General features: G+C 56.1%; 1 protein-coding gene across 2 annotated transcripts in view; it reads right to left on the bottom strand.

The window, feature by feature from the left end:
• LOC111153335 (coiled-coil domain containing 33) overlaps positions 1–21,376 on the bottom strand; it is a 101,018-nt gene that overhangs the window by 71,376 nt on the left and 8,266 nt on the right. Inside the window, exons 3-4 of one of the 2 annotated variants that reach the window (XM_022512311.1) lie at positions 18,886–18,888; positions 7,430–7,584 (exon numbers count right to left, since the gene is read on the bottom strand). In XM_022512311.1, the coding sequence (XP_022368019.1) occupies positions 7,430–7,584; positions 18,886–18,888 (158 nt within the window). Of the gene's footprint in view, positions 1–7,429; positions 7,594–18,885; positions 18,889–21,376 lie in introns of both variants that reach the window. The other variant, XM_022512310.1, reaches the window with a different exon arrangement.

The raw sequence follows: 21,376 nt of genomic DNA on the forward strand, positions 1-21,376 counted from the left end.
CGAAGGTGGACTCCTTCCACACGACCCAGGGGAAGATCTCAGCCCACAGAATTTTGTGATGGGTGAGAAGCCAGACTCAAGCCCCGCTCTGCTGGGTATTGTCATACCCTCGGTCTTCTCCTAGAAAGGATTTCCTTGTTTTCCAGAGAAGCCTTTTTTCTCAGCGGAGACGGGAGGTGGTGCATGGTCAAATTCGATCTGCCAGTCTTTGGAGCATCCCGCTGTGGTCCATGCTGTGGTTTAGCTTGCTGAAAGGCTCCGAGAGCCATCTTCTTAGGCAAAGGGGAAAGGGTCCAGCTGTCAGGCCCTACCCTGGCCCTGAGAGTTGGAATGACAGGTAGTCCCTTGGTTGAGTACAGGCATAGGGGAAACAGCCCTGCCTGGGAGGCCCTTCTCTCCATGACTTGAGATCCTTCGTGATGGGTCTCTTGGAACACCATCCTCTTCCCAGTGTCACCTTTCTCGTGGATGCAGTCTTCATGCAGGAGGAATGTGGGCAGACATACAGGTGAGTTTCCCCGCCTCAGGAAAATGACCCGACTCACTCTGATTCTTGTTTCTCTCCGATGTAGAGCCCTGCCTCCTGCCCTCTTCCTGAGACCAGCCTTCCCCTAGGGGTCCTGATGCCCAAGTGCTGGGGTCTGGAGCCTGCTTAGCTGCCTTCTGCCCGGGAGATGTAGGCAAAGGACACGTGAGTATTATCTGTTTAGTGACCCCTGACACACACACACTGGACTGTGACGATGAGCGCTTAGGGGCAGGGGCTTGTTACTGCTGGAGCTGTTTCCGGTTCCCCTCGGGGAACAGTGGGACCCAGCAAATGTTTGTTGAATGAAGGAAGGGGTGGCAGACACCTGGAGACTCACACAGAGACGGAGGCAGCTCCTCCTCTCCGGCTCTGTGAGGCCAGCCCCCTGCCCAGACTGCTGAGACCCTGTTCTATACCTGGGTAGCTTTTCAGCACGGCCCCAGGAGCAGCTCTGGGCTGGGAGGAGGGTTCAGATCTCAAGTTCTAGCCCAAGAGTATGTCCTCAAAGGGAAGGAAGCACAGCCCAGCTGCAGAGGGTGGGCTCCCCCAAGGCCTGGGGGTCCGGGGCTGGATCCTGGGACTGATTGCCCTGCTTACACTGACCATCATAAGGGCCCCCAATCGCAGTCGCAGGCCCTGTTTCTCCAACACCCCCAGAGTACTCTAGCCTGTTCCCGGCCCTTCCCACAGGCCCCAGAGTGATGCGAAAAGGAGATGTGGGACAACGGGCCTCTCTCCTCACTTAGGGTCAGCAGCAGATCTGTCCCCACCTGCCCTCCCCAGGGATAAAACCCCATAGCCTCCTGAGCATCACAATGAAGGCCGGAGAGAATGGATTAGTGCTCAGGCTCACAGGCCTGAGTTCGAATCCCAGCCTTACCACCTACTGACTCTGTGGGCTCATCCTTTAAACATCTCTGAGCTCAGCTCTTCCCCATAATGGTGTTCCTCACCTCACAGATTCTGGAGGGACAGTGAGCCTGGGGTGGGGGTGGGGCGCTTTTCTACAGGAGCCCTATGCCCCCGTTTGTCTCCCGCACCCAGCTGCTTTCAGCATCTGTGGAGCTGGCTCCTCAGGCCTGAAGGCACCAACTTTGTCACCTCTGGCACCCCTCCCTCTGACAGAAGATCAGCGTGTGTCAGGGAGGGGAGGTGACAGAAAGGGGAATAGCACAAGGGCAGGAGGAGCTGAATTGGAAACTGAGCCCCAGCCCCCCGCCCTGTGGCCTGCCACCCTCTTGGATGGATGCCGGACCCTGTAGCACCTGACCTGGGAGCCTGTGTGGGAGGCGAGGGGGACAGAAGCCAGACCGAGCCCAGAGGGAGGACCCAACCTCCTGGCCACTTGTGATGTCTGGGGCAGAAGGAGGGGCCCTGGCAGCAGCTGTGTCCATGCTCAGAAATAAGCAGATGAGACAGCCTGTGCATGAAGTGGTGAGGACACCAGGAGGGTCCCCACCGGCCTGCCTCAGTGCTTGAAATCTTCCCATTAAAACTCGCTTCTCTTGGTAAGCCCTGCCCCCTTGGGCTGCTCTCCAGGATCCCAGGGCCTCCAGGGAAGAGCTCAGGGTTTTGGGGTCGGTATAAGTGATTCAGGTGTGCAGGGGCCCCGCACGGCGGTGAGAAGGGAACATCTGGAAGGATCCTTGTGGCTGAAGTCTGGCTGGGGAGGTTCTCAGGAAACCCCCATTTTAACCACGGACACTAGCTGTGTTTACAGCCCTGGGATACAGGGACGTTCTCACCGAACAAAAATTCTGAGACCCTGAGCCTCCAGGGGTTGACATCATTTGGAGCAGGTGTGGACAGGCCAGGCCGCACCATAGGCTGGGGTTCCTGAAGGGGAGATCAGATTCTCAGGCCTCTCCTGGGCCTTCTCCCCAGGCTGTGCCTTTTTCCCACAAGCATCCTGCTGGGAGGGAATAACATTGGCCTCCACCCGAGTGAGCTCTCAGCGGCCCAATGGAGGCACTTTCCTTCAACTGCTCCACTCTCACTGGCCAGCCTCGTGACCTCAGACAAGTCCTGGCATGCCGCTGGGTCTTGGCCTCTTTGGTCATCACATGGGGCTTGAGCAACCTGCCTGCTGGGGTGACTGTATAGAAAGCAGAGTAAGGAGAACAGAGCTCTGTGAGAGCGCAGCCTGGGCTGCTGTCAGCAAATGAGGGCTGCTTTATTCCTGGGACTGTCCTGTGATCCCTGGCACTGTGTATTAGTGCTGTGTTTGCTGAGCTCCACCCTCTGGCTGCTGAGACAAGCTCCCAGGGCATCTGTGAGTCATGCCAGGCCTCTGCTCATTCGGCCCAAATCCCTGCCCTCTGGAGCCTTTGGTCAAGGCCCACAGCCAGACCCGGGGAGATGTGGGCAATCCAGATCCCAGGGCGGGGGGGGGGGTGTCTTCAGACGGGCCCCTGGATCTTCTCTGGAAGTCTGGGTTCAGACCCCAATGCCAACAGTCCCCTTCTAAGAGGGGCGACCAACAGCATGAAGATCAAGTAAGGGAGTGAGGTTGAAAAAGCTTTTAGATTTTGGAATCCTGGATCTTGGCTTAGGGACTCTCTAGCTCTGTGATGTTGGATAGGTCACAGAAACTCACTGAGCCCTTAGTCATCTCCCCTGTAAAATGGAGACCAAATTTACCTAGCTCAGAGGGCTAAGTGATGATGAAATTATGAAACACACACACTACACACACGCAGGCACTCCTAGCATACTTGCCAGGTACATGGTAGGCACTCAGTAAACGTGCCCTTCTTTAACGTTCTCGTACCAGGACCTTATGCAATGTTCCTACTTTCAATACTTTTCTTCATTCAATTAGTCATCAGGGGCAGAGCTCAGTGTGGGACCAGGGTAGGGGCTCAGTGCGTGATTAGGGCTCAGTCTATGACCAGAGTCAGGGCTCACTGTGTGATCAAGGTCAGTCTCAATCTGGGGCCAGGGTCAGGCTGATGCAAGAAAACCAAAGATCCTCTTGAGTGTGGCTGACTGCTCCTGATCTGTGCTCTGCCCTGCCTACAGCGGTGGGCCAAGCCTCCCCCAGGCACATGAGGAAGCAGCACTTCCCCTCCTGGTCCTGGCTCAGGCCCTGTTCCTTAGCTCTGAGCAGCAGGCAGGCAGAGAAGCGGCTGCCAACTAGCAGTCCAGTCACCAATCCTTTGGCCAAGGGTCAGAACTCCACAGACTGTCTCCTGGCTGGCCCTGTCCCCACACCCAGCCTGCTGGGGCACCCCTTGTCTGTCAGGGCCACTGCCTTCCTGGTCCCTGCTGTGCTCTGATTGGCAGGCCTCTCTGTGCCAGGCTGGGAGGCAGGTGCTGGGCACTGCTCAGGCCCAGATTGGCCAGGGGTGACCTGGACCTGGGCGCCGGCCCAGGAGACCTGGGTGTGGAGTCTGTCTTGCATGTACAGCTGGAGCTCTTGTTGTCTCTAAGGCACTGAAACTGATTCCCAGGCCAGAGCGCAAACCAGCCTGGCAAGCCGGAGACAGCATGGAGACCAGAACCAACATGCTGGCCACAGGAAGACAGAGACTCAGAGAAAGGCAGGGACTGGCCCGAGGTCACACAGGCAGTCAGGGGATGGGCCGGATTCTGGGTTATCCTGACCCCATTCTGGCTTCTCTCCAGCACCCCATGGTTTTCTTCTGATTGATCTCACACGCCCACACGCTCACTCCGCATCATGGTTTACACATGTCAGCGTCTCCCTGCCCCGACCCCGGCTCTGCCATCTCCATGGCCCTCCTAGGCAGGTTCCCAGGTGAGGTACTGGGACACTGAGGGGAGAAGTAACTTTCCCAAAGTAACAGAGCAAGCTAGAAACGGGGCCAGATTCATTCAACAATTATTTGCTGACAGCTTCCTGTGACCCAGGTACTTTGTTAAATAGTGGGGGTATCATGGGGAGCAAAACAGACCTGGTGGTCACTTGTGGAACTAGACGGGCACCATGGGGGTGGGCACTAAGAAAGAATATGCCCGAGATCCCATAAAAGCACATCGAACACGTGGATCTGCCTCTGAGGCCTGAAGAAGCAGGCAGTCCCAGGGAAACACGGAATGCGGGAAACTCTGGCTTGGTCTGGGAAAACAGGGAGGGCTTCCTGGAGGAGGTGACTGAGCTGGGATCCAAAGAGGGGAGGGGAAAGGAGAATGTTCTGGGGGAGGGAGTGAAAGGCCTAGGGTGGGAAGGAACAAGGTTTGCTCAGAGAACGGAGACACACCTGTTAGGGCTGGAGCCGAGAAAGGGAGGGGCGGGCAAGGACCCAACCACGCTGGGCCTAGCTAGAATCCTCTTTACCCTGGGAGCAGTGAGAACACGATGAGTTTGAAGAGGGGGGCAAGATTGGATGTGCTAAGAAGAAAACAGTGCAGTAGCCTAAGGTCAGGGAGCTGGCAGAGAGGAGCAGCCAGATTTCAGAGATAGGAAATACACTGACTAGACAGGGATGGAGTGGAGGGTGCTGGGCGGGGGTGGGGGGGAGAATGTGATCACCCACACCAGGAGGAGGATGAGATCCCGCAGAGCATACAGAGGAAGAGGAGTGACCTAGGGTTGAAACCGGGGACAGGCCAGCATCACTAAAGATGAGACGCCCAGTGGACATAGGGTGAGGCATGGTCGTCGCCTTAGAGAAAAAGGTTTTAGTGGAATAGTGGGGTCAGAGCGGAAGCAGGGCCTTCGCCCTGCTTGAAAGAGATAGAACCACAAGATGAGCCACAAGGACTTCTTGGTCTGGGACGGTCACAACTAGAGGTGCACCCTATTACTAGCTGGGCTTGAGGCTGGAGCCTGCGCAGGAGGGAAGTGACTCGGTCCCCAGCTCGGGAGTCCCCATTGTTAGACCTGAACTCTCTTCAGATCCCCCACTCATGGGCTGAATGAGTAAATGGCTCTAGGGTACTCTCAGGCTGAAAGTACCCTACCCCACTCCTACCCCACCACTGTCCCCGGAGGTCTGCCTGCTGGGATGCAGCAGGCCCAGGGAGAAGGGACAGAGGTTGGGACAGGAACCCCTGCAGGTGAGACCCCTGGGGAGGGCAGAGAACGGGAAGCTCAGGCGGGACACCAAGTGAGGGAACCAGAAATACACGCAAGAGAAAGATGAGAAAAAGGGTTTTGAAAGAAGATGAAAGATTAATAATATTAATCTATATTAGATAGACTTCATGCACTGCAATATTCATCATGAGAAAAAGCATGGGTGGGACGGGTTTAATGGAGCCTGTGGTCTGCTTTGTTATGGGGCTTGTGGAATCAGACATCCAGGGGACAGTCAGATTCTCCGCCCGCTTCTCCGGGTCTGGGTCCTCCCTCTGGGGTTCCTGCCTGGGGCCTGGGCTCCCCGTGAAAGCCCCTTTCAGGTCCCTGACAGCTGGGCCTGCATTCTCAGAAGCCCTCCCTTCTGCTGTCATTTGCATCTCATTAGCACCCCCGGGGCTGGTGGCAGCTCAGCCTCCTGGAGCCCAGGAACGCGCTCACGCTAGGGCTGTGGGCTGGGCTGTGCTCTGCAAATTGCCCCCTCCCCCAGGGGAGAGATGGGTGCAGCCATGCGCTCTCCCCCGCCGCCCCCACACCCCTCGCCCAGGCTCGGGCCGGCTCGGCTCCCGCCGCGCGTTCCCATGGCAACCGGGTGCCTGCGCGGGTCGAGGTGCCTGCCCGCCGAGCCCCACGGCGCCCCGCTCCCCGCCCTGCCGCCCCGGCTGGCTTGGTGATAGGCAGGGCCTCAATCTCCCGAGATGATCGGCGATAATTGGTTTATGGAAATAGCTGAGGGGAGAAGGCGAGCTCCCTGCCAAGCCCACTCTCTGCCACCTGTCCCTCCTCACCACGGAAATGGAGTTGGGGGAGGGGAGGGCCGAGGAGCTGGCTGGGTGGAAATGGGGATTTTGAGACAAGCAAGTGGTCCACCTGTTGGTTCCAGCACAACAACCTTTCAACCGTGTGGGGGTGCCGGGGTTGTCGGCTCGTGACCGGCTCTTTGTCTCCGTGTCTCAGCCCCGCACCTTATGCCAGTTAAGTCACCAGAGCTCAACTCTGGTGGCTGCCTGGAGGAGGAAGAGCCTTCAAGAATTTGAAGGTGGGATTTTCAGCAGGTGTTGGGGGAGGGGCAGGCACTCTCCCTAAAGGAAATATGGGCGAGTAACTGCTGGAATTCATAGAGGAGGGGAGGTGTAGAGTAGCTTGGGGGGTGGTGCTGGTGGCTCCCAGTTTACAGAAGGGCTCAGGGATGGTGAGCTTATGGGAGGGTTTATCGCACAGTGCCTTGTCCTCAAGATAGAAGGCACATCCAGCATCCCTACCGAAGGCTGGCTGGCTGGACACTGTGTTGCCCCTTGATACCCTTCTGGGAGGAGTGATGCCCATAAGGTGGGCAACAGACACGAGACACGGCAGCGCCAGCCTCACTCAAGCACCAGGCCTTGAGAAGTGTGTGCCTGCAGCTGGCTGGCGGCGGGTATGGGGTGCATTAAAGGACAAGAACTGGGGAATCCCTTGGGACAGAAATGACCCAGGAAATGGTATGGGCCGAGGACGAGGATGATTGTGAGGACCTACCCCAGAACTGGACACCATCACCCCGCTCCGAGTCCAGCCCTGGCCTCTGTATCCGGAGGCCCTACCTCCCTAAGGTCAAACTGAGGCCAAGCCCTGCCCCGCTGGCTGTGGGATCAAGGAGTGGCTCTTCCTTCCTTCCCCAGCCCTGGTGAGCGGCTTCCCACGCAGCAGGGAAGAGGTCAGGCCTACCACGTACAGGCCTACAGCCCCTGTGTGATTCACACTTGACTTTCCCCTCTGGGTACCACAGTCCAGCTCACAGCCATTGGCTGCTCACACCCCAATGGCTTTCTGCTCACAGCCCAATGGCAGCCCCAGCCCCTGTGCCCAGCTCTACTTACACCATGACATAAGGCCACGGCTCAGAGCCATCCTTGCAGGTGGGCAAGTTGGTGGCCCCATGGAGAGTGACCATGATGGTCTCCTTATTAGAGGGAGACAGGTAGCTGGTGACAGATTCCACACTCTGCACTGTGTTCATGGGCTCCTCTGGGCTCTTGGCGACCTGTGGAGAGAACCAGGGCTGAGTGGCCTCCTCTGGGGCGGTCACCTGTCCTTACTGCCTCCCTATTAACTCCAGTCCCTCACTGCTTCCCTCCAAGTGCCTTTCCCTCTGTCCTCCCCCCATCCAGTTTAAAACTACAGGGCACTCGTCTCTGGCCCCATTTCCTCCCTGCCTCTGTCCCACCTCCATGTCCACCCCAGCCCTGTGTCACTTCCTACAGAGGAAGACAGGCCCTCACCTCTCAAGTTCAGTCTCACCCCAGAGTCTCTGTTTTCTGCAGGTTTTTGCTGGGTTTTGCCTCTCATTCCTAAGTACTGCCTGCTTTCTTCCTTCTCTGTAAACCTCAGCCCAGTCCACCTGTCCCCTCAGATCCTTCCCATGCACAGCCCTTTACAAAGCTTATCCATATCCATGAAGTCACCCAATGCCTTAATGAAAAGAGGTGAAGGTGGCTGTCCCAAATGCCCCCTCTGTCTTCCACCCGGAGAACCCTGCAGACCAGGAAGGTGGAGAGGCACCTGCCTGCACATGGGACCTCTAGGCTGCTGGCCCCAAGCAGACGCACAGGCAGGAGCTCAACAGCTCAAAAGCTCACAGCTTGGGGATTTAGGGCCCAAAAGACCATGGTATTGAGAGCTGCCAAGAGGAGACCGAAGCAGCCGCTGGGGGGAAGTCAGGGAACCAGCTGGGAAGGGGAGGCCTTTAAAGTGTTGGGAAGACGTGCATGGCTGGAAAGACAGGCTGGAATCTGGAGGAAGGCTGCAAAGTGGGAAGGGAGCTTCCCACAGCTCAGAGCAGGCTCATTTTGATTCTGGAGGCAGGAGGAGTCAGGGAGGGTGGCAGAACCCACAGTTTGTGAGTGAACGCCATGGTTGGGGAGGGTGTGGGTATGTGCCTACTGTGTCTGGGGCTGGTCTTCTTCTGCACTGACAGGCTGACTCTCACTCCAAGGGCCTGGACTTGACACAGATGACCCAGATTTACCCTTGCTAGGTCTCTGCTGGCAGGAGGCTCCCCCCGTCCTTGTCCCTCCTGCTCATGTGAGGGGCCACAGAGAGGCCCTCCTGGCCCGATGAGGGAAAGCAATGGACCTCCTCAGCTTGGAGAAGGGGCCCTGAAGGGTGACTGAGAACCCTTTTATCTAGAAAGTTCAGCCTCTCAGAAGCTGAATTCCAGGGCAGGTCCTCAAAGTGGTAAGTGTCCATGAAGGCCGAGAACAATGTCCTGTGACACCGAGAGGAGGCAGAGACCAGGAGACAAGTAAGTTCCTGGTTCTGGGGGCCAGTTTTGGTGCTGGCAGCAACCCCAGCAGGCTAGATGCCCTGGCTCAGGCCTGATGAGAACTGAGGGTCAGGAGAGCTGGGTTTAAACCAGCTCTGCCCCTCACCACCATGAGACCTGAAGCCAGAGAGTCGGTCCCCCAATGGGGTGCTGTGGGCTTGGAGTAGCTGGTCTGGATCCTGCCTGCTCCCTGAGGGCGGGCTCAGGATCCCCACACAGTCTGCTCCCACCTTGAACCTGGGAGATCTGGGCACAGTGGCTCCTGGCTCCTGGAAGCCTCTGGGCAGAGGGGGAGGGAAGGACCTGAAGACTTTGCCAGCTGTCACTCTCTCAGGTCTCATGTTGGCGGCGGGGTGAACATTATATGAGCCCCATGCCCCTCCGATCTGGCAGCATGTCCTGACAGGCCTGCCTTCAAACTGAGTCTGGAAATCTGACCCCTTCTCTCCATTCCCACTTCAAGCACTCAGGTGCACGACACCGGATTTCTGCACTCCCGCCGGCTTTCTCGCCTCCTTTCTGGCCTTGCTTCCACCCTGCACCTCTCACAGAGCGGACAGAGTGAGCCTTCCCAGATTTCAGTCAGACCAGGTCTCTCCTCTGCTCAGAACAGTAGCTCCCTATTGCATTCGGAGCTTCACAACGACCTGTATGGACCTACACGCTCTGGCCCAGGAAGCGGACCTCGCCTCATCCCTGGGCCCCTTGCCCACAGGCTCCAGCCATGCGGGCCGTCTGCGGTTTCTTACACGCCCCAGTCTGGCTCCGGCCACCAAGCCTTTGCCTAGGCCATTCCCTATTCCCCTGCACGTCCATCCCTGTGGCCTGCTCCCTCACTTCCCACAGATCTTACGTTCTCAGAAAGGCCTTCTCAGTACACGCTGTGGTCCTTGCCTAACAAGATGACTAATTAGGAGGTGAGAACCCCACTTCCCAGCCCCAGAAGTGCCAGCCCTACAGAGAGACCCTCCCCACCCCAACTGAGGAGCGCCCCCTCCCCAGGACTCAGTGGAACCTGTCACCATCTGCAGAGGTGCAGAGTTACCCCTCCCCCTCTCCCCTGTTCCCCTGCCAGGCCAGGGTGGGAGGAGAGGAGGGAGATCAGTGCTCAGAAGGAACCCCTACTAGATGGGATGGAGGGGGAGAGGGGAGGAGGGGGAAGCAGGCACAGAGCCACTCCTTCCCTCACAGGCCAGAGTTGCTCACTGCTCGTCCCCCATAGCCCACTCCACTCTCCTGCAGGTTTATTCTCCTGGTTTAGTGGTATAGGAGCAAGACCAGCGGCCTGGGGTGTTGAGAGATGTAGCTATGAGGCGAGCTCTGCCCTAACTCCCTGTGGGTCTTCATTTTCCCGCCTGGTCAGTGGAGCTATCTGGGATGGTTTGTAATCCAGTCTCGCCTATCACAGGCCTCAGGTTCCTGGCAGGAGGTCAGGAGAGATGACTCATGTCTTCCCAATCACCCAATTCCCAGGAGCAGCCTAAGATGGTGGCCCTGTGCCCCTTGTTGCTGTGGGGGTTCAGGGCTTGTCCCCAGCTTTGGCAGCTGTCCCCAGCTCTCACGGACTCCCTGGGCCCAGAGCCCACCAAGTGATTCTGCAGACCAGGCCTGTGAATTGGGCCCCCTCTCTGTCCCCTACCCCCCCATGCCTCACCTTGTGGGACAGCCTTCTGGGAAATAAAGCTTCCTGGGGGGTTGACAAAGACCGCTCATGCTTCAGTTCTGGGCATAAGGCCAGCTGCCAGCCTGAAGCCTCCTGGCGAGGCCTGCAGGCTTGTGCCCGCTGGGCAGACTGGGCCCAGGGCCAGGGGGAGGCCTGGAGCGGGGGCCGTGGGCCAAGCTGTCTGCCTCCCCTTTCTGCCTTCCTACGTCTGGATGGGAATCTGCAGGCTTCCCTCAGAGATGCGCCTGCATCAGAACTAATGCACCCCAGCCCCCTCTTCAGTTTCCCAGCTGTATCATAAAGGTTTTGTTAAAAACCTTTAAAAATGGTCCTTCATATTCCTTCTAGTGTCAGCATCTAAACTTGTATGGGAGTCACGATGGCTATGGCGGGGCCCTTTCCTAGACAGGGAAACGGGCTCGGGGAGACCAAAGCCCTTGTATCTGGGCACTGGGCTTAGCTAGCAGGCAGAGCTGGAAGCAGGCTGCAGTCCGTCTCTCCACTTTGTGCAGTCTCTGCTCTGCACCAGTAGTGTTCTCTGGGTGTGCCAAGCTTTCTACAGGCTACAAGGTGCATGCCCTTGGGCTCATGAGCTGGGTAGCCAGTATGTGTCAGGACTAGCCGTAGGAGTTGAGGTAGTTGGAGGAGAAGAGGCTTTTCCAAGGATGACACACAAGTCCCAACTCATAAAGGAAAGGATTGGTCACTTCGATGGCATTTAAATATCCATACCAACTTCTATAATAATCCCCAATATACCACAATACAAAGAAAAGACAAACAGGAGAAAACATTCACCATATATATAGAAGAATGAATATCCTTAACACACAGAGAACGCTGAAACCTCTAAGTGTCACCACAGAGGCACAGAAGATTCACCAAAAGAGAAATATGGATACATACTCCCGTATATACACTATGAACTATGATTCTAGGGGATTCGACTCGGTCATTAAAAATGTTCTGCAAAGTTATGAATGAAACAAAACAAATGTGTCTCCTTCTCAGGGCTTCCATGCATGCCCCATGGATCCCCAAACCCATTTCGAGTGGGAAGGTAGGAATGAGCTTCTGGACCAGCTGGCCGCTTAGGGCCTCTAGGCCAGGCCAGCCTGGGGCCTGGTCCGGAGTGTGTGGCATTCCATAAAGCAGCTGAAAGGGGGAGGAGCCCGCTGTGGGCAGAGAACACCAGGGACCAAAGACACCAAAGTCAAGTGTGATAAAAGTAGAAACCACAGAGGGGGCACCGGTAGCTACTTGGTCGGAGTCTAACTGCAAAGAGGCTGTTCCCAAGTTAGCAAGTGCCTGGTGGCTTGGGTCTTAGGTTGTTCTACCGTCCCTGTTGGTACTTGGCACAGTCGACGGCAGAGGTACAGGCTTGCCAGTTAGCAGAGGGTAAGGGAGGCCTCATAGTGAACGGTTTGCACTTTTTTCTTAAAGATTAATTTGTTTAATTTTTGGAACTGTTTGCATTTCACTGCTCTGAGATTGTAATCCCCTCCTGGCAGGGTCCTAGCTATTTATTAAGCACCTATAATGTGTCAGGGGCTGTGCTGAGTGCTGGGAATACAGCAGTGATCACCACCGACAAGAATCCCTTCTTCCTAGTTGAGCATCTGTGGTCTGGGGCAAGGGTCGGGCCAGGGCTGGAGGGGCGTAGGCCAGTGGAGCTTTGGCAGTCCCAAGGGCAGTGGTCTGGGAATCTCCTACAAGATCTGGGAGGGGGATGGTGAGCCATCTCAGTGGGGTCTCTGAGCCTCTATGAAAATGGCAAAAACTCCTTTCCAGGCTCTGGGGAGGTGGGGGGAGGTACTATACGCAGTTCAAGCTACATTTTTCTCTGGGTTGTGGCTATCCCAGGCAGAAAGAACCAGATAGGGTAGCAAACGTGCCAAATTTCTGCTCCCACATGGCCTAAGAGTATAGCATGTCTGGAACCTACAAGCACCCCAGAGACCACTTCGCTCTCCTTTTAGCAGCTGGGAAAACTGGGACCCAGAGAAGGGGAGCTTTTGTCATGACTTAGAAACAAATAAAACAAGGGACTTTGAAGGAGAGATGAGCTCATACAGGTGCATGACCCATGCCCCTAGGCCTCACCTTTTTCTTTTTCCGTCCCATCCTCTTGGGGGCAGGAGTGTTTGGCCTTGTTTAACAATCTTGGGGACCAGTACCTGATATTGGTGGGCACTTAGGCATCGAGTCTGCCCAGAGAGCTGGCCTGAGCACGTTGGAGCCTTTGGGGCTTGGCAAACAGTGTGGAGCTTCAGTGTTGTGTCTGGGGTGCCACACACCAGCGCTGGGACCTTGACAGGGGAAATGGGTGGGGGGTGGGGTGGGCAGGTAGAGGCAGCCTGGAGTTTTCTCAGTAGCAAGACATTCTTCTAGTGGACTTGTCCTCAGGGCTCAGAGCCATGACCAGCTGCGTAGGGGTCAACAGCTTGAACAACTGGCCCTTGGTACCCCCAAGAAGGTAAAGACAGGGGTGAGCCTCTCTGTCCAGACCTGGAAAAGCCCAGCGGGGTCACCTGGGGAACACTGTGTGACATCATAGGGGAGGGCAGAAGTCACACAGGTAGAGTCCAGGTGTCATGGGGTGGAGGCTCAGAAGCCCTTCTCCCTGTTTCTGGAGCTGGGTCCTGCCTGCTCTCTGGCATACTCAGTCCTCGCCGTCCCTGCTCTAGGTATCCCAAACAGCTCATCAACCAAGATTCCCCAGTGGCTCTGTAAGCCCAGCCCCGCTGCGGCGACCTAGACACGACTCACAGGAAGTTACAACTTGGTTAATAACAACTATTTCCCTTGAAGAATCTGCAGCCATCCTGCCTCTCTGGGTGCCTGCAGTCTCGTATTTGTTTATTAATAATAAACTCTAAGTTCGAGACAATGGTTTCCCCTTGGAGACTGGGTGGGAAGAGGGCAGAGAGAATGGGGAATAAGTAGATATGCTATTATAATGTCTCTCGGTTAACGGGTGTTCATTATATTATCAAAAATAAATTACAAATAACTAAAGAGGACCAACAATGGTTCTGGGGTATGCACCCAATATTATGACTAATCCTATTCTGGGCTCCATAAGAAATCATTACAAAGGTATCAGTTCTTTTTACTGAGCACTTACTATGTGCCAGACAAGGTTCTAAGTGCTTTTCTGTGTAGTCAGAGGGCAGAATAAGGAATGATTGGCCCTTGGCCTGAGGTGAGGTCTGCTCCAAAGGGAGGCTAGGTATGAACTGGGCCTGGAAAGGGTGGTCAGGAAGCCTGAGCTAGCAAATATGAGATTTGGGGTACTGGGTGGCCTTGAGAGGTGTCAGACTCCTGTGGCCTGCCTCATTCTTCTGCCAGCTGTTTTGGACCCCATATTGAAGGTTCTTCCCATTTTCCTGCATGTGGGGACCAAGCACTGGCCTACCATGGCAGCAAGAGGCAGGAGCTTATGGCTTTGTGGAGGTCTGCTCCTTCCCCATCCACCTCTAGTCTAGAGAAAGGCAGGGAGGATGTGGCTCTCCCCAATTTAGAGACAGAAAAGCTGAGGCCTCACCTATGATTGGAATTGTAAAGATCAGCCAAGGTCATCCAGATGGCTGGGGATGAAAGCGGGGAGTCCCGCTCCCAGTTTTCTCCCTCCCAGCTCTGCCGAGGGTGGTGTCCTCTCTCCTGGGCCAGTAATCAGGCGCACGCATGTGTGGGGAATGTCTTGGTGATGGTTCCCCAGCCACCCTGGGGTGCCTCCTCCTTCCTGTTAGTTCCCAAGGCTGCAGCAGCAGATTGGGGAGGGGACCAGTGCTGCCCCAGGGCCCATGTGAACCATTCATGCCCCAGTTCAGAGGCCAGTGGGGTAATTCCGGAGCCAAGTTTAAGGAGGTGCTGTGGCTCTCAGAGCTTCAGGAGGGCTCCTCAAATTCTGCCCCTTCCCTGCCTCACCGTGGCCCCTGGGGCTGCCCCACATGGACTCGGCTCTGGGTTCCCCTCCAGCTGCCCTAGCAGGCATCTGAGCTTTGTGCCCCTGGAGCCCCAGCCTATTGGCCTTCCTGCCTGGGAAGGAAATAATGCAACTGGACACTGGTTCCAGGAGGTCTGGCTCCAGAGTGCTACGAGCCCTGTGCACTCAGCAGCCACCAGAAGGGCTTCCTACCACCTCACTCGAGGGCTACCCAGTTCCCTGGGCCAGGGACCCCTGGGACACTCACTCCTGTGCCACAGGAACCTCCCCCCAAGAACTGGTTCCTCCTGGCCAGTGAGATAGCCATCAGCCTGGGACTGCGTGCGGCTTTGCTACTTGACCACACTATGACCCCCCCACCCACCTCTCTCCCTGCCTGCCCAACTCCTCCTCTTGCCTTATCGCCCTTCCCTGGTAAGGGGAGCCCTGCCTCCCTGACCCAAGGGCCATGAGCCTGCTCCCCCAATGCCTAGGGGCCAGCGCCAAGCTTTGATGACTCAGAAAGGTTCCAGTGTGAGGAGTAATGGGTGATCTCATAGCTAATAGGTAACCATCCCTGTCTCCCCGGGAAAGAGCACTTGGATCAGCCTTGTGGCCCGGCCAGGGTGGTTAAACACAGCCATTTAGGGGCGCCTGGGTGGCTCAGTGGATTAAAACCTCTGCCTTCGGCTCGGGTCGTGATCCCAGGGTCCTGGGATCGAGCCCCACATCGGGCTTTCTGCTCGGCAGGGAGCCTGCTTCCCTCTCTCTCTCTGCCTGCCTCTCTGCCTACTTGTGATCTCTGTCCGTCAAATAAATAAGTAAATAAAATCTTTAAAAAAAAATCTTCTGCATAAAAAAATATATATTAAAAAAAAACACAGCCATTTAGGGAACGCACAGCTGTGGAGGGCTGGGCTGGATCTGAGGCTGGCTCTTGGGGAAGGAGGGGTCCTGCTCCCCTCAATGGCTCTGCACACCCCCGACACCCCCATCCTGCTACTCCTCCCCTCCTCCCCTCCTCCCCACCCCGCACCACCCTCTCTGTATTTTGTTTGGGCCAATGTATTGGGCTTCGGGCAAACGCAAAGGATGATGGGAAATGGAGCGTGATTCTGTAGCAAACAGCAGCTTATAGCTGTGTGACCTTGGTTCAACATACTAACCCTCTCTGAGCTCTGGCATCCCTCCTTATACAGTGGGGAAATTGGCGCTGCTATGAGGACCGAAAGAGGCAATGAGGGTACTGCACTGGCACTGAGTCTCAGCAGGGTGCTCCAAAAATGCTCCTCCTTTTCCTTGCTGAGCAAACTGGGACCTGGCAGCTTTTCCCCAGCAGACCCGGGCCAGAGAAGCAAACACTGTCTGTGTGCGCACCTCTGCCAGTGCTCAAGCCTTTCCATCCCGCCTCCCCCGCTCCTCCAGTATTCCAGGCCCAGTCTTCCCTCTTCTGCAGACCCACTCTGTGCCCCGCTTCCAGGCCTGTTCCCACAGCCGTGACTTTCTCCAGGCAGCCCCCACACCAGAAATGGCTCCTGCTCTCCTCCCTCATTTCAATTTGTCCTTAGGGTCCAGCTCAAGACAATTCCTCCAGGGGCACCTGGGTGGCTCAGTGGGTTAAAGCCACTGCCTTCAGCTCAGGTCATGATCCCAGGGTCCTGGGATGGAGCCCCGCATCGGGCTCTCTGCTCAGTGGGGAGCCTGCGTCCTCCTCTCTCTGCCTGCTTCTCTGCCTACTTGTGATCTCCGTCTGTCAAATAAATAAAATCTTGAAAAAAAAAAGGACACTTCCTCCAGGAAGCCTTCCTGACTCCCTTCATCCCCTGCTCTGAACGGTTCTCTTTGCAGAGTTCGCCCTTCACAGGTCTTAAGCCTGAGGCAGGGGCGTGGATCGCAGCCAAAACCCTGCCCCTTCCCTGGCATTTGGCAGTTGTCTGCCGAGGCAGCTCTCTTCCAGAGTCTCTATTCCCCAAGCACCCGGCCTGTCCCCCCAGCCGGAGTGGTATATACAGCAGGGGCTTGCTGGTTGGCTAAAGGAGGGCTGACTTCAGGAGGGCCCCTCCTTTTCTTACAGTGGTGAACACACAGGCTGCCTTGCCTTGCCCTGGGCTCAGCTCTGCCTCGCAGAGGGCGTCTGGGCAAGTCCCTGGACTCATCAGGGCTGCAACTCCCCACCTGCCAAGCAGAGGCTAAACCACCTTGCCAGGGCAGGTGTCCGGCACACGGCAGGTGGTGCTGAATCTGGCCTCCTCCACAAGCACTCCAGAGTGTGCTGACCTGAGCCTCTGTGGCCCCAGCTTCACAACAGGGGACTTGGGGTGCTTGTCACAGGTGTGTGTCCTCCTTCCTGGCTCAGCAGGCACGTTTATTGACTGCCTTGTTGAAGGAAGCCTCTCAGCGTAGGTAACCAGAGTTCTCGTGGAGGGCCGCCTGGGGCCCATCCTCCCATCATGAATCAGTTTGCTAAAGATGCAACGTGGCTTTGGGCCATTTTTCTTTGGAAAAAAAATCAATAACTCGTTAACAAAGAACTAAATAAAGGGGTAAGCGATGAAGGCCACCAGCCGTTCCCTTCCTTCAGAGAGCTCAGGAGCCAGATCTGCCAAGATGGGGTGGGGGGTCCACTCAGGGTTCACTCAGGCTTGGGAAGCAGTAGGCTCACCCCTCAGCCCGGCTCTTCCAACCCAAAAATCTGACTGAGTCCCTCCTCTGCCTCCGTAAACACTTCAGGAGGGCCCCACTGCTCCCAGGAGAGATTCAGATTCTCCCACGAGACCCCTGAAGGCCTCGAGGTCTGCTCGCCCAGGCCTCTCCAGTCTTGTGGCAGCCGATCCCTGCCTCACACCCATGCTGCAACCACATCGTATGCCTATGGTCCCCTGAATGGGCTCTGAGCTCTCCAGCTTCCTGGGCTTCACATATGCGGTTCCATCTGCCTGGACTGTCCTCCTCCCTCTGCCAGCCTGAATAATTCATGATGCTTCTTCAAGACACAAATGGAACAACATCCAGCAAATCTTCCCTGAAACCTGCCTCTGCCGCCCCCATCCCCACCCAGGGGCATTCGATCCACAGCCCGTAGGCCTCTCTGTGCCCAGGCTCATACCCGCTATTCTTTTCTGGGAGAGGGTCTATCTCCTCTGCGGACAGGGATTATGCCTGGTGGTCCCTCCTCAGGGCCCAGGCTGTTTCCTGACATGAAGTTGGTGCCAGGTGTGTGCTCACTGGATGAATGAGGGATGACATTAACATCAGATGCCTTCCTCCTCCCGTGGTCCTCAGAAGCCCCCACTTCAGCCTAGGATAATGGTGCCTGCCCCTAGATAACCCTCCTTCCTCCAGGGTCCAAGCTCTCCGTGGTCTTCTCCCCTTACTAGGGCACGAATAGCTGGTGTGTGAGCCTCATATTCAAAGCTGATAATCAGCAAGCATTCGTTACGAGGCCGGCCCTCTCCACACGTTTGGCATATATTCACTCAGTTGTCACAACTACTCATGAGGTAGGTACTACTCTAGTTCCCATTTCATAGATGAGAACACAGAGGCCGGGCCTTGAGCAGAAAGGCCGAACTTCAGAGCCACGCCATCTGTCTGCACAGTGTGTTTGTAACCACAGCCCTGGCCCTTGTGGATGATCTTGTAGGGAGTCTGGGGGGCCTGCCCTGCTGCTGGGATGAGCCAGCCAGCCAGAGGAGCTCCGGTTACAGGAAGCTGCTTATGCAGACCTAGTGGGCCTGGGATCCCTGAATCCCCCCCTTCTCTGATTCCCTGCTCAGTGCCCGGTCCCTCGTCCACACCGCCCGCCCACCGTCTCTACCAGAGAGCACAGCCTCTGGCCCTAATCTCATTTGAGGCCATGAAATCGCATTTGCAGCGTATTAATGCGGCACAGGCGGGCCCAGCCCTGCCTGTCTCCGGGAGGACAGGAGCCTGCAAAGCAATCTCTCCGGGAGGCGGCGCCCGGAACACCCGCCGACAAAAAGCAATTATGCTTTAAGAGGAAGATTAAAATAATATCTCCCCACCCCCCTCCCCCATGCCCACCAGAGGGCCTCTGCTCCGCTCTGCGAGGCCCCCACCGCCTCCCAGCAGTGATTCAAGGGCAGGCTTCCTGCTGGGGGAGGGGTGGGAGCAGACTCAGCCCTCTCTCTCCTGGGTGTGCCCCATGGCTGGCCCCTCAACGGGCCCTGTTCCCCACCCTCTATCTCCCCCAAGTTCCCAAAGGAAAGCACGGCTCTCCCAAGCCTCTGGGCCTTTGCCTAAGCTGTTCCTTCCCCCTTGGAATGCAGCCCTCCCGCCCTTATCTGGCAAGCCGCCACTCACCAGGCTCGAGGACCATAGCTAATGTTCTGTGGGCATTTAGTATACTCTTTCAATTTACTGCATATTCAAGTCAACAATCCCGTCAGGGGAGTCCTACCATCTCCCAAATGACAGAGGAAGAAAGGAGGCACAGAGGGGTTAAGCCCTGGTGCTGGAAGGCGGCAGAGCAGAGGTTTAAGGACAAGTCTTCAGCCTTTCCCCCAGGGTGGGCCCAGTGGCTTCCCCTCCAACATCTAATGACCATAGTGGCCTCGCTACGCTCTCCTGTCTCCCGGAGAGCTCTGAGAGGCCAGGCCTGGCACAGAATCAGAGCTTCACACACAGTTCTTGTGCAGAGGAATCATGTACCTCCCCGCAGTGGCAGAAGGCCTGCGGGTGTGAGTCCTGCCCGCCCCTGCCTCTGAGGTTGGATCCACTTTCTCCTCTGTCTCCATTCTGGAAGTCTTTGGAATCTCCTCTCCTCCAGGAAATGCCCCCAAATTACAGTCAGGCTAGCAGACGATTTAAGCCTCACAATCATGCTGCAAAGTCAGCATCGTTACCCCCATTTCACAGAGGAGAAAACAAAGGGTCAGAAGAGTGACTTGATCAGGAACACCCAGTATGGGGCAGAGCCTGGGCTCTGAGTCCAAAGTCCCTTGTTTATCCCCTGCACCTTCTCGGTTGTCTGTAACTCTCTCTCACCCCTGGGGTTGGGAAAGGGCTGGATTCTGTCCTGGGACTGTTTATGCAACACTTTTTTTCTCAGTGTCGTCTATCAACTCCAGTGGGTCCGGAAGGGTTGCCTGGGGACTCTGAACCACTGAGAGCCCCAACCCCATCCCCAGTCCTGCTCCCAAACCACCCAGCACCATGAGCACAATGACTGGTTGGGGTCAGTTTAAGACTCAGGAATCCATCTTGGCTGGACTTGGTGCCATATGGGGGCCACCAGAAAAAACCTTTTCCCCAAAACTGCTTCCCCTCGATCCTGACATGTCATCTAGAAAGCCCATTGAAGTAGGAGTCTCCCTGGGAAAGAACGCGCGGCAAGTCATTCCTGCCACTGTACTGATTGCTGAGCCTGAGAAACCCAAATATGGGGGTGGGGGGCTGAATTCTAGCCTGGCTTTGCTACTGAGGCAATGGGAAGCCTTAGGTAGGCCATTCATCTCCTTTAAGGGCTCCGTTTCCTGCTCCAGAAAATGGACATTATGAAAGCTCCCCGTCCCCTCCCAAGACCATTATGATACTTCAGAGGACTTCACGAGTCCCCCCTTCACCAGCCTGGCTCGGAGCAGCCCAGGCAAATGGGTGACGGCAGAGGGCTCGGGGTCCACGGAGCCGGCACACCTGCCCTCCGTTCCCTTGGTATCCCTGCAACTGCCCATCCCACAAACATGCCCTCCCCACTTCTTCCGTTCTCTCTGCTTGCTGTTCCCTCACAGTCCTCCACGTTCCTGCTGCCACACCTTTGCTCACATTTTCCTCTCCACTCGAAAACCATTCTGCCCAATCTCTCTCGGAATCCCACCCATTCTTTGAGGCAGGGATCAGAGGTCCCCCTGACATTTGTGAAGTGGGTTTTCATGAACCAGACAATTTCTCACCCTCTTCCTCACCTGACTTCACAACCTCACCGTCAGTAGGCACTGCTCTGCCCATTGTACAGGTGAGGAACTTGAGGCCCAGTGAGGTCAAGTGATTCACTCCAAGTTACAACTAAGAAACTAAGAAACTGCAACTAAAAAATAGGGTCCTAGACCAAGGTCTTCTGAGTCCTGGCCAGAAGTGGTTTTCCTATGGCAGAACGAGTCCTTGTACCACGCAGTCATGCCACCATTTCCTCGCCAGGTCCCAGCAGCCCTCACGGTCATCTTGGAGAGCCACTGTCCTTCTCCTATTGCCTCTCCTTACCCAGCCTGGTGGCTCCCCAAGGCCTGAGGGGATACAGCTACCTTGTTTGCTGCTGGGGGAATGGATGAACAGGCAGACGGATGGATGGACAGATGGATGGATGGATGGATGGATGGATGGATGAATGAGCACCACGGGCCCAGAGAGGCTGGTCTAGGGAACTCTAGGGCAGGCTGTCAGAACCAGATTCTCCATCTGTCTGTGGAAGGGGCTGGTCCCTGCTGGCCTCAGCTGCTCCTGAGCCCAGGACCCCTGCAGAACGAGGACCAGGCCTGACAGGCCAACCCCTGACCTGGCCCAGGTCAGGCTGGCTGGATCCTGTCAGTGTTCCTTCCCCACAGCCCTCCCCCATCCACTGTTTTATTAAAGATCAGCCCTGTAAGATTGGTTTCACACACAGTTCTAATTTCACCTCATACATCACACATGCCATGTCTCCAAGACTCTTTCTTCTCTGGTAGAGGCTGCACTTGGGGGTCTCTGTACAGAGATGAAGCCAGGAAAGTCCAAGGAGGTACATCTCTGGGTGTGAAAGTGCGTGAAAGTCACTGAGTTGCTGTGGCTCTCTTTTTGTGATGGGGAGGGTCTCTGTGCGTCCAGGATGTGATGGGGGGGGCGTGTCTGTGTACATTCACATATCTGTGAGGGTGTCTGTGTTCGGGAGTGTCTGCTGGGGACACATCCACCTTCCG

This window comes from Enhydra lutris, unplaced genomic scaffold (assembly GCF_002288905.1).
Source record: "Enhydra lutris kenyoni isolate GAN:26980312 unplaced genomic scaffold, ASM228890v2 scaffoldscaffold31, whole genome shotgun sequence".
Taxonomy (NCBI): Eukaryota; Metazoa; Chordata; class Mammalia; order Carnivora; family Mustelidae; genus Enhydra; species Enhydra lutris.